The sequence below is a fragment of the Zingiber officinale genome, chromosome 7A, assembly GCF_018446385.1.
Source record: "Zingiber officinale cultivar Zhangliang chromosome 7A, Zo_v1.1, whole genome shotgun sequence".
NCBI lineage: Eukaryota > Viridiplantae > Streptophyta > Magnoliopsida > Zingiberales > Zingiberaceae > Zingiber > Zingiber officinale.
In genome coordinates this window covers 3,707,473-3,720,693 of record NC_055998.1, presented here as the reverse complement: position 1 = coordinate 3,720,693, position 13,221 = coordinate 3,707,473, and the positions used below count along the sequence as shown (strand labels likewise).

Genomic DNA, 13,221 nt, shown 5'->3' with positions numbered 1-13,221 from the left:
GTGCCCGTTTACGAAACTATGACTACCAAGGAATGGATTTCTAATTTACATCTGTGGGCAGTTTCCATTTGTTTATACTCATTAACTGCATCATTATGCTTGCGATACTTGCGAATGTGCAACGTTATAGATTTACCTGATTACGAACATTCCATTGATCTGCTCCTATCCGGTCTAACTTTTGAAGTTTTGATGAATGTAAGTCTTCGAAGTACTATAGATCTTTTCACCTGACGAACAACAGTGATTGATCGATACTGTGTGCCTACACCCGCAATAGACTACAAAACAAGCCACCATCAAGAACACTCAAAGCTCCTTCATCTTCAATTGTGAAATCAACATATATAGTCAGTGCATCGATGATATGGATCTGCATTTCAATCCAGCTACCATAATGGTGTGGATAACTAAATATTTAAGAGTCAAATCCTAATTGGCAAGAATTTTTCTTCAGTGGATGATAATTCTAAAAACTTTAGCCACTTAGGTGAATTTTTTTTTTAATACTTTTTGATTTATTCTATTGTTCGATTGAAAATTTTCATATAACTGGATCAGTCATCTTTAAAATTAATCGGTTCGAAAAATTAAATATTTTTATAATAATAATAATAATAATAATAATAATAATAATAATAATAATAATAATAATAATAATAATAATCATCATCATTGAAGGCTGCTTTGCTTTTAATTTTCTAAATCTCTAGATACATAAATAACCACGGAGATGAGTTCATGAGATTATACCCCTTTGAACAAGCAAAGCAGAAGTATAAAGAGTAGTACAATCTAAGAAAAGTACCTTGTAATGAACTGGATGATTATTTTACCTTTTCTTCCAAAATAGTGTTAGGAGTTGTACGAGTTAGGGGGAGGTGAATATCTTTGATTGCTTCTCGTCGTTGTTTTGCGTTCGTCGTTGAATACGTAGTAGAAACCTTGCTTCAAACTCAACTCCACATGTGCAACATTATGGTATACTTGGTATTCACCTTTTGAAGATGACTAATCCAAAGGACCACAGTACTAATGATCTTCTACTATGAACTCTCTTTTTCTTGGAAATTTTCTAAAGGCAGAGAAGTCTTTACAAACTCATTCTTATAAGAAGACAACATGAAACAAGAAAGTAAACATAAATACAATCGAAAATGACTTTACAATGAAAACTTTGCTTACTTGATTTCTTGTTGTTCGGAAATATCTTTTGTTGACTCGGAAATGCACCAACACTTTGCTTCAAAATCTCCAAGAATCGGTTCCTTCAAATCTCCATGAGACCACCTTTTCTAGGGTTGCTTTTGGGCTAATTTACGCTTCCCAATCAATTGTCACGTCAGAGCTGATCATTCAAACCTATAAAATGACTCTTTTTCACTTGGCCAATCAATTGATGAGTCATGCCAATCAATTGCCAGCTTCCAATCGATTAAATCAATTGATTTTGAAGTTTTTTGTTCTCATGAAAAAGCACTATCAATCGATTAGACTAATCTATTGATAACGTTGAATCAATTCGGTAAACTTCTATTTCCTAGCGAAACTTTTACCAATTGATTACCTTAAACCCAATCGATTGCTTCAATCGATTCCAGACCTTACTATGCTTCTGAGATAAGTCCTCAATTGATTGCTTTGTTTCAATTGATTACACTAATCGATTTCCTAACTCGAAATTTTGAATCCGAGTTTAGGGATATTTTTCCCAACCCTAAAGTCATCCGTGACTTGTTGGGACTTCCCGTTGCCTAGCATCTGGTCAACCTTGACCTGCCCTGCTAGGGCTTCTCATCAAGTGTCCAGTCAACGTTTGACCCACTTAGACTTTTCATCTCATGCTAAGTGTTTGGTCCTCCATGACCCACTTGGGCTTACTGTCTCGTGCCAAGTGTTTGGTCTTTCCTGACACACTTGGACTTTTATCTTGCTGACTCCCTATTGGATTTCCGATCACCAAGTGTCTGGTCCTATGTAATCCACTTGGACTTTCCTCTTGCCAACTATTCGTTGGGCTTCCCTTGCCAACTTCTCGTTAGTCTTCCAATCACTAAGTGGCTAGTCCTCTGTGACTCACTCGGAATTTTCTATTGCCAATTCCCCATTAGACTTCTAGTCACCAAGTGTCCTGTATTCGGTGACCCACTCAGACTTTCCTCTTGCTAACTTGTCATTGGACTTTGATTGTTAAGTGTCCGGTCCTCCTTGACCTACTTGGAATTCCCTTGCCAACTTTCCGTTGGACTTCCAACATTGTCAAGTATTCAGTCAACCTTAAACTACTTAACTTCTCTCTCACATATTGATCAAATAACAAAATCCAAGCCCAAGCCAACCTGAGTTTGGTCAACCTTGACCCAAGATTGATTGCACCAACAATCTTCCTTTTTTTGATATTTAACAATATGTTTAAGTTAGGCTAACTAATTAGCCTAACTTTCTTCTTCTCATGCCAAAACATGAATGAGGGTTTTCTAACTTAAACTCTACATTATCTCTCTTTTGTCACACATCAAAAATCTTTTCCAAGATCCATATCTCTTTTCCTTCAAACACTGCAATGCAGGTTCCATACCTTCCATTGCTCTCAACGCTCAACCTCGAGCATATATCCATAATCCTTCTTTCATATCCAAACCATGACTTTAAGGTGAACCTTCCCCCCAAAGCATGCTCCAATTTATATTATTGCACTAACAATGATTTAGAGTTCCTAAACCTTTAGAAAATCCTAAAGTCTAAGGTATGTGATTAAAAATTCAACCTTAAATTTAAATCTCCTCCTCAATTCCACATTATTCCCTTTTAACCATCCCTTTCTCATTTTCATTAAGAAATTTACCCTTAAATACTTATCCAAACATTTCAAAGGGTTAGAGATACTTAAATTACTTAAATGTGGCTTAACCGACTGAAATAAACTCATTTCAGCCGAAATCAGCAACTACCAATTAATCGGTATCAGTTAATAATCGATTATAGTTTAAGTAAATAGATTAGTGTCAGCTACCAATCTATTGTCGCATGTACCAATCAAATGGTTTAATCGATTAGTTTGTTTGATTTTCATATTCAATTTCAAACCAAATTTTAGAAATTCTTAAATAATTCTATAATTTTTGAAAAAATTATGAAATTCATGTAGACATTACTTATGTCAAATACTATCAGGAAAAAAATAATTTTTTATGAAAATATATAATATTTTTAAAGAATAATATAAAATTAGAAATTATTGAAAATTTTAATGTTTCACTCTAACTTTGTATCTTACTAATCAATGGTGATTCTAATCAACAAATAGACTTCACCAAGATTTTCTAAAATATTTTAAAAATTATTTTCAAAACTAATTTCCAATCATGGTGGTAAAAAGGTGAATACACTCGGCCCCAGCGTCCCCGCCAACCCGTCCCAGGGCCAACACGGAGGAGGTAAATCACGGGCGGCTACTAGCCTTTGGAATAGTGACTAGCACATAAGGAAGGTATTTATCTCGGCTTTGCCGAGATTCGAATCCCAGACCTCATGGTGGCAACACCCCATGCGCTAGCCACTAGACCCATCCGAGGGGGCAAACTAATTTCCAATCATGATCTATATGCTAAATGCACATGACTTACACATTAGTTTTCCCTATAATTGGCCAACATAAAAATTCATTTGTTTTGATGAAACATAACTTAAATAGATATACTAAATCAACATCTTGAGTTTTGCTTATCACCCTAACATCTCGCTTTTATCAAATGTATCTCAATACACACACAAGTCATCCTAGAGTTTTTATGAGATGTAAAATTGGTATTTCCTTAAAATTAAGGGATCATGCATCTCTAACTAAGTATTTTAAACTTAATCAACCTACCTAGGATGTCAACTAATGACATTATCCTTGATTATGAGGAATTTAAATGTATGCATACAAATGAGTATGACATAAATCAAATGTATAACTTTCAAATTAAAATCTATTATAAGTTAATGATGCATGTATGACATAACTGTAAGTACCTCGGAATAGTTTTGATCTGATCAACCTAGTTAAGTTAGGTCATGTATATTTGATGTCTTATGTTTGAGTGTGCAGAGACTTAAAAACACAAGAATTCAAGTGAAAGACATAAAGAGTGAGAAGGATGACACGGGAAGGGATTTGACGGACTCGGTGCATCCGAGGAACGAGTAGTTACGGCAGAATACACAGATGAACCGAGAAGGATGCGCGAGGCACATTTGAGGGATGAGAAACTAGGGACGAAGCTTGCTTGAGGAGAATGTCAGATTTAGGTTCAAGTGAGCTCAACTTCGGACAACCAGAGTATCACCCAAGCAAACGGAGTCTGAAATGGTCAATTCAAAGGTTGACCTGAAGACTCAAGGCACCTTAGCTAATTGGAGGTGCTTCAGAGATGAAACTGAGCTTCTTCCACAAAAAGGATTTGAGGTGCCTCCAATGGACTTGAGATGTTTCAGATGAATAGTACTCGAGGTACCTCCGATGGATTGGAGGCGCCTTGGATGAACAGTACTCGATGCACCTCTAAACGATCAAAGGTATCTCCATTGAATAGTAGTTGTTAGGCTACCGTTATGATGAGGATAACATTTTATCCACAATGATGGTGCCCTGGATAACTTTGGAGGCACCTCCAATGCCACGTCAACAACGTTAACTTTTGCCCAGAGGACTATAAATAGTACCCTGGAACTAGGAATTCAATAAGACACTGTATACTCATTTTCTATATTATTTTCTTGAACTTCCAACTGCTATAAGGAGCTTCTCCGCCTCTGACTTAGTCGAAGAAGGAGTTTTTGCTAGTGCATTTTTATTACCTTAGATTAACAACTACTAATGTGTAATCGCAAGTGCATGATTGTCATCAAGTAATAAAAATATCTATTCCACAGGGACCATTGATTAAGTACTAGTTGAGTTCGCATAATGAATTATCTAGACAATTAGAGGTTGGTTAAGAGCTTGTAAGCTAGAGATTGAGAGAGGGAGAGTTTGGAGAGAGAGAGAGAGAGAGAGTTAAGAGAGAATGAGAGAGAGGAGAATCAAACGATCGACCAAGAAAGAAGAGTTGGTTTGGGGGAATGGTTCTAGGAGTTCGATTTCATTATAATACTAGTTAATATCTCTATATATTATTCATCTCCTTATCTCCATACCTATACTTTGTAGGATTTCTAACTAAGATTCGGCACAACCATGTAAGATCGCATTAGGGGCTTTACCAAAGCCCTAACACCATTAAGTAAAGAAGTAACTTTAGAAAGCCCGATTAAAGGATTATCCTAAGACTCCCTGGGTATACAATTCTAGAGTTAACCGATTTACTTCCTAATGATAGATTAATTCAACTAAGTAGAAGAGGTAACCTAGAAATTCTGGTTCAAGGGTTACTCTCTATCACAAGGATCTCTGGTTATAATTTCTAGATTACATAAGTCACTTCCTAACATTAATTTGAGAAAGACCTTCTAAACTTTAAGTAGATATTCCTTTGTAGAGAATTAGTTTCTTAGAATGAGAATTGTTCTAGAAAGTTTGCTTAAAGAGTTACCCCCTATCACAGGGCTATGTAGTCATACAATCTAGCACTTCTTCTCTATAAGATGACCAATCCACTACAATCCATATGCATACACCATACATACATTTTGTCAAACATGTACAGGGCAAAACACATATAGAATATAGCATAAACACTTCATTGAACAAAGAAATGACATATATGTAGGACCCTTGGTGGTCGGTTAGAGGGGGGTGAATAGCCCTGCAAAACAAGAACGCAAACCCTTCTCGAACTTTTATGACTTTAATAAATCAAACGCTTGCATAAGAAGTAAAAGACTAATTAAAGAAAGAAAAGAGGCATAACGGGATTTACTTGGTTACAACCGGGAAGGTTGTTAATCTAACGAAGTTGAAAGCACACTAAGACACAACTTAAATGTATTGTCAAACATCAAAAAGGGGGAGATTGTTGGTGCAATATTCCCTGGGTCAAGGTTGACCAAGTTAACTAAGCTTGAGTTGGCTCAAATTTGAGTCTCAATGTTTGAGTTTCGATGTTTGACAATATACGGAGATTGCAAGAGCAATCGTCTATTTGGGGAGATTGTTGGTGCAATTCTCCTCTGGTCAAGGTTTGACCAATTAGATGTGAAGAAGAGTCAAGTAGGTCAAATGTTTGACCGGATACTTGATTGGAAAAGTCCTAACTGGATATTAGGAAAGTGAAAGACCTAGTGAGTGAAGTTAGGCAGTTGGGAAATCCTGGTGAGTGAAGTCAGGTGAAAGACGTAGTGAGTGAAGCTAGGCAGGTGAAAGTCCCGATAAGTGAAGCTAAGTCGGGCAGTGGGAAAGTCCTGGTGAGTGAGCCCAGACAGATGGAAAGTCCTGGTGAGTGAAGTCAGACAGATAGAAAGTCCTAGTGAGTGAAGCTAAGAAAATGCAAAGACATAGTGAGTGAAGCCAAGCACGTAGAAATCCAGGTGGGTCAAGGTTGACCGAACACCTGGTGTTGGAAAGTCCAAGTAAGTCAAAGGAGTGACAGGATACTTGGCACAAAAAAATCCAGATAGGTCAAAGGTGATAGGACATCTGGTGGAAGGAAGTTCAAGTGGGTCATGGAGGACCGGACACTTGGCACAAGATGATAAGTCCAAGTGGGCCAAGGTTGACCGGACACTTGGCACGAGGAGAAAAGTCCAAGTGGGTCAAAGGGTTGACCGGACACTTGGTGAAGAAGTTCCAACATGTCAAGGTTGACCGAATACTAGACATGAGAAGTTCCAATAGGTCACGGTTGACCGGATGTTGGGTTTGGGAGCCCTAAACTTGACTCGAGCAAGCTAGGGTTGGTCAATTTGATCGAGTGATCAAATTGGACCAAGCTCCATCAATCAGCTGATCGATTGTGCACAGTGCTGCGATAAATAGGAGCTCAATCGATCAGTCGATCAATTGGGAGCTTAAATCGTGAGCACAGAATACAGCCCAATCGATCGGTCGATCGATTAGGCATCGCCAATCGATCGGTCGATTGATTGGAGGCTGGTTTTCTCGCGCGATCGTGAGAAAGCCTGAATCGATTGACCGATCAATTCAAGAAGTTTCCAGCGAGCACATAAGTACTCTGAATTGATCAGCCGATCGATTCAAACCTCCCCAATCGATTGACCGATCGATTGGGATGTGACCATTGCGAAGGAAGTGTCGAGTTTAAAGTCATCTTCCTCGCAGCGATTTGGTATCTCTCCACGCTCTACTCTCTCATGATTCTCACAAGTTTACGCCAGTTCTTGAAGCTTCTTGGAGCAAAGTGTTGTTGCACTTCCAAAGTCAAGAGGCGTTCCACACAAGAAGGAAAAGCAAGCTAGGGTTTCCTCATTATAAATCTGGTAAGGTTTATTATTGTATAAGCTTGTTTTTCTTTCTTTTTGTATTGAGAGGTTGTACAAGACTTCTTTACCTTCGGTAGTTACCGAGAATGAGTGTTTTTCTTAATGGAGAGTGCGTCGTGTGTGGATCCTTAGATTAGTCACCTTTTCTTGAGATGGATACCAAGTAAATATACGTGTTAGCGTTGTGAGTCTTGTTTCGAGTTGTTTCCGCTACATATCAACAACACTGAAGCAAGCACATGAAGCGCGACGAGCTATTCACCCTCCCCCCTCCCCCTCTCTAGCTACAAATCGATCCTAATAGATTCAACCAACTCTATAAAAGGAGACGAAAGCTCAATATTTAAGATAACTTTTCTACTACTACTCATATGCTTCGTACTTAAAGAAAAGCTACAAGGCTCTGCTCATACGATCGGGGAAGCGTCAGGAGGAGTGTGTGATACTTAATTAGGAGCTTTCGGATTAATCGACGATGACCTGTTTGGTTTGCTTGTATTTACATTGCTATACGCTTGTATTTAATTTTCATTTGTGTTTAGGTACAAAATGTAAAGATGAGTTTCTTCTCTTTTGGAAAATTCTACAAAAGAGACCACTAGTTGAAGGACGCTTCCCGTGATTAGACCTTGGGTTTACTAACCTTGAGGGATTGGAAACTAAGTAAATCCATAAATCTTTTTGCTTTGTTATTTTATATTTTCGCTATGTACTAACTTTGATAAAAAGACGAACAAACGACAAAACACGAAAAGAAATGAGTGGTCGATATTCACCCCTACCCACCTCTTTCTCTCTCTCGACAACTCCAATCCTACCCTTCTAATATTGTTAAATATTCAATTAACTTTGATATATTTGACTCCTCTCACATATTTATCCACCGTCGAGGGTTGAAATCCTCGAACCAATCCGAACTTTATCAACTTTCATCTCAGATCGATTACACTAACAAATAGAACGAATAAAACAAATGTATAATACATATACAATTTAGTACGAAGACAGTGTGACGTTGAATTACATCTAAATGGAACTAGGACGAAGGGAAGAAAAAAATCAAATATGGTGGATCTTGATAGACAAATATACGTATGGAAGCATATTAAAACTGAAGACTTACCCACTCAACGATATTGTCAACCAGGCACATATGTCGAGAGGGTAAGTTATGTCCATCAATAGGATATACGTCCATTTTCTCGGATGCATCATGCATATGCGATGGTCAACAACACACAACTTGGGAACTAGTACCAAGGTAAATTTCCATTAGTTAGTCTCTATAATTTACATTAATTCACCGAATAACCTCGGATACTATACATCTTAAATTTATAGAGTGTATCCATATATATGACCTACTTTTAATTATAAGTTTAGGGCAGCAATTGAATAGATTTTTATTGGGCACCTAATTTAAGTTTGATTCATAGTCTTTTAGTTAAACTGGTCGATAAATATTTGAATTATGGGTAGCATAAATAAGGTTATCACTCAAGACATAAGAAACAAATTAGTAAATCTTGAGTTAGAGATTTTTCTCAAAGTCTCAAAAGCTTGTGGGGGAAATGTCAAGGGCGGGTCAAATTTGTCATCTATCGGTTATGCTAAACCTATCCTATGAGCATTTGGTATATTTCAATCATTGCTCAAGCTTTATGTGTAGCTAGAAGGAAGAGACCTTAGCTTGATTCAAGGACCATCTTCAAAATTGATATATTAAATGGATCAATAGGTTGCGTGATCTATTGAATTGTCACATTCTAATATGAGAATCAGATGAAGCCACCTAGAAGGTACACCAAGCCATCAAGTTCATTTAGACAATATTTGCACAACGAGAGAGTAAACCTTTTAAATCTACCATATAGGTTGGAAGGCAAGTAAAACTCTCAAATTTTATTATTTTTAATCATTATACTATGCTCTAGTAGATGACCCAATTTCTCCTTTTAATTGTGTAATTAAATTGCAGTAATTCTCTTTTACAAATTAAGGGTGTGTTTGGTTTATTCATGTTTCATTTTCATTTTTTTATAGAATGCGCGCTTTTTAAAAAAATAGAAAATGATTTTTCGTCATTTTCTATTTTTCCAGAAAATGTTATCTATTTTTTTAGAAAGCAGACATGGAAAATACAAATCAAATATCATTTTTTAGAAACGCACGTTTTTCAAAAAATAAAAATGAAAAACGTGTAAACCAAACGCATCCTAAATTTTTCAAATACTAATTTCATTATTAGGATTTCTTACAGAGGTTGTTTTCAAGATTCAAACCAAGACCACAAGGTTAGCAACTTGACCGTTGAGCCATCAAAGCTCCTCTTCTAAATATTTTTAAAGGAAAAAAAAACGTTCTAACAAAAAGTGCTTGAATTCTTTCAATAAATAAAACAAGTATCAGATCTCAATTGGATTAATGATGATAAAGATGAGAGAAGTGGATCAGTGAAAAAAGGGAGTGCTAATAGTAAGATATCAAATAAAATTATAAAATTCTCAATCTTGTAGTTTAAAATTAGTGAAGCATATATTGGTCACGAAATTAATTTTCACTTGTGGTAAACAAAGAGGATTAGTTAAATCTAAGTGAACCAACGACTTTGAATTAAGATAACTTAAAATAACTCAGAGAAAGGATAACTGTAACCAATGCTGCCCATCATCTTAACTAAAGAAAAGGCATATATATTCTCTGACTACATGTAAACATTACCAAAAAAAAAAAACAATATCATGAGAGATGGCCACATCAAATTGTTAACCTAGCTAACAACTAATCATTTAAATAATTGGTACCTAAAAGTACTAGCTAGGTCAATTAACAAGTGATAAGAATTTTATACCTCTGTGTATCTAATAACGGTCATGTATTCTTGTAGGACACGAAATTCTCACCTTCTCCTTGTTCCATGCACGCAAACTTCTCAAGAGTTCGGTAAGCTTGTCTTGTTTTCTTCATCATAAATGTCTCTCTATTTCCTAATTTGTCGACCTATTAATTATGACCTTCGCTATCGAATTCATAAAAATTCGTTAACTCAAAAAAACCTGCAAACTGAACTGGTAGAATAGACATAACCGAAAGCATTCCAAATCCTTCCAGTGATTCGATTTTGAAAACGATATATGGGATTGGCGAGCTCTATCTGAAAACGATGAGTCGGCTGAGACATCGCACTTAATGACAATTGGTTTTTTCTGTCCTCAGGCCCTTGAAAAAAGTGCCACAACATTACTTCATCCACATCTCCACCTTCTCGCAGTTACTTCATCCCTTCCAAGTGGCGGTAAATTTCACCCTACCTGTACAGGTACTGCCCCAACCTCTCACAATGAGGTGGTGGGACCCACTACTTAAGTGTGGGCCCCACCATCTCATTGTGAGAGGTTAAGGCAATGCCTGTACAGGTAGGATCGAATTAACCCCAAGTGGCGCAGCCTCTCTGCCGCCACTGCATCGGCTCCTTCGAACTCTATTTAAATTCCCCCCTCTCCTCTTCCTAAGCTCACTCCTCGAAACTTAATCTGAGTTTTATCTCTCTGTTCAATTCTTCCCTCAATCTAGCAACAATATAATTAATCATGGTTTCTGAAGATGCCATCCGCACGGCAGTTGGAATTCTTGGTACGTGATAAAGTAACTTTGTTTATTCCGTGCGTCGATCGTTTGATTAACTATTTCTCTTTTCAGGGAATATAATTTCACTCGGTTTGTTCTTGTCGCCGCTGTAAGCATATACGAAAACTTTGGTCAATTCTTGTTAATTAAATTAAGGGTAATTTTGCATGCAGTCTCTATTAGTAAATAAATCTTTGCATGCAGTCCCCATCCATGAAAATCTTTATTTTCACTCCCCAGTCAAACATATTTACTTAATTGCTCATGATATTTTTAGGTACAAAAGTCTAAAAATCAGTATAAATCTTGTTAAATTCAGTATATTAAATTAGAATCTAGTATATTTTCTATCAAATTGAGTACGATTTTTTTTTCACCTCAAAATATACTCGATTTTAGTTTAATGTGCTGAATTTAATAAGAATTATACTTATTTTTAGACTATTTGTACCGAAAAATATGAGAGTTAATTTCGATAGAAAATATACTTGATCCTAGTATAGAGTGTTGGATTCTAATGTAAAATGCTGAATTTAACCGAAATTATACTTGTTTTAAGATTTTTTATACCTAAAAAATAAGAGGGGCAATTTTGATAGAAAATATACTCGATTTTGATATAAAGTACTGACTTTAAGAAGAATTATACTCGTTTTTGGACTTTTTTATTCAATTTTGGACTTTTTGTACCTAAAAAATCTGAGGGACAATTTAGGTAACAATATTTGCATGAGGGAATTAAAACAAGTAATACTTTAAATGCAGGGAGTGGAAACAAAATTTTTTGGATATAAGGATTGCATACAAAGTTAACATTGTGATTGAATATTTTTCTCTAATTTACCATTAAATTAAACAAATTCAATAATAAGAGAACTCGGTTTGTATTAAAATGCGATATCCGATCAATTCTTGATTATTTATGTGATATTTTAATCGTTGTTGTGGTCGGAAAGGCCGACGTTTGTGAGGATATGCAAGAAGGGATCTGTGGAGCAGTTCTCGGCGATACCGTACTTGGCAACGCTGCTGAACTGCATGATGTGGGTGGCGTACGGGCTGCCGGCGGTGCACCCGCACAGCATGCTGGTGATCACGATCAATGGCTCCGGCCTGGTGATCGAACTCGCCTACGTGCTGCTCTTCGTGATCTACTCGCGAGGGGCGCAACGGGCGAGGGTGGCGTCCGCGGTGGTGGCCGAGACGGTGTTCGTCGGCGCCGTTGCGCTGCTGGTGCTGATGCTGGCGCACACCCACGAACGCAGGTCCATGATCGTCGGCATCCTCTGCGTCTGCTTCGGCACCATGATGTACGCCGCTCCCTTATCCGTCATGGTAAGTAATTCAATTCAAATCCCTGGTACGTGTCAATTTTATGGAGTGAGATAAATATTATGACAGAAAATGGTGAAACTACATGTTGCAGAAAATGGTGATACAGACGAAGAGCGTGGAATACATGCCTCTCACCTTGTCGCTTGTGTCTTTCTTCAATGGCCTTTGTTGGACCGCCTACGCTCTCATCCGTTTTGATCCTTACATCACTGTAAGCATAGGAAATCAGTGTTTTGATTTAACCACACAAATCGGAACGTTAATTAATTGGTACGTGCAGATTCCAAATGGGTTGGGCGTGATGTTTGCGGTGGCTCAACTTGTGCTCTACGCCGTCTACTACAAATCCACGCAGCAGCAGATCGCCGACCGAAAGCGAAAGGTGGCGGAGACGGTGATGACGGAGGTGGTGGCGGTCAATGCCGAAGGCAATAGCAAGGTTGGAAGCATCAACCATGAGATTCAAATCAATTAAGTTACAGCGCAAGCTGAATCAATGTACCAGGGTCGTCGTTGTTACCTTGATGAATATTAACGTTATGTTAATAAGTGTGGAAGTTGTCTTCCCAAAGAAGCAATTGATCCTTATGATAAATTTGTCATCCTCACCCATGGGAATAAGTGATTTCATTGTCACGCTTTAGTGGTATCTCTTTTTCCCCAAATATACATACTAAATCTAACTCACTAAAATTTGATTTTTCATCGTCTTTGGGATAAAGACCACTATCAAGATGTATTATACTTTTTCTATATCCTGAGTCTGAATATATCAATTCATAAATTTCCACATTTAATTAAGTCATCTCTTTGACTCATGATCTTGGTCACATGAAA

The 13,221-nt window shown here is 37.2% G+C and overlaps 1 protein-coding gene across 1 annotated transcript; it reads left to right on the top strand.

Moving 5' to 3' along the window:
* Nucleotides 1-11,012: 11,012 nt before the first annotated feature.
* On the top strand, nucleotides 11,013-12,859 carry LOC122002090 (bidirectional sugar transporter SWEET4-like). The gene is made up of 5 exons (XM_042557147.1): nucleotides 11,013-11,055; nucleotides 11,122-11,158; nucleotides 12,006-12,384; nucleotides 12,476-12,595; nucleotides 12,665-12,859. The coding sequence occupies exons 1-5, from the start codon at nucleotides 11,013-11,015 to the stop codon at nucleotides 12,857-12,859; spliced, it is 774 nt and encodes a 257-aa protein (XP_042413081.1).
* The last annotated feature ends 362 nt before the right edge of the window (nucleotides 12,860-13,221 follow it).

Bases quoted from the DNA above. Each gene is read 5' to 3' on its own strand.
- LOC122002090 (XM_042557147.1), top strand. From the start codon at position 11,013: ATGGTTTCTGAAGATGCCATCCGCACGGCAGTTGGAATTCTTG. The intron at 11,056-11,121 runs GTACGTGATAAA...TTCTCTTTTCAG, and splicing joins CACGGCAGTTGGAATTCTTG to GGAATATAATTTCACTCGGT. The intron at 11,159-12,005 runs GTAAGCATATAC...GTGGTCGGAAAG, and splicing joins GGTTTGTTCTTGTCGCCGCT to GCCGACGTTTGTGAGGATAT.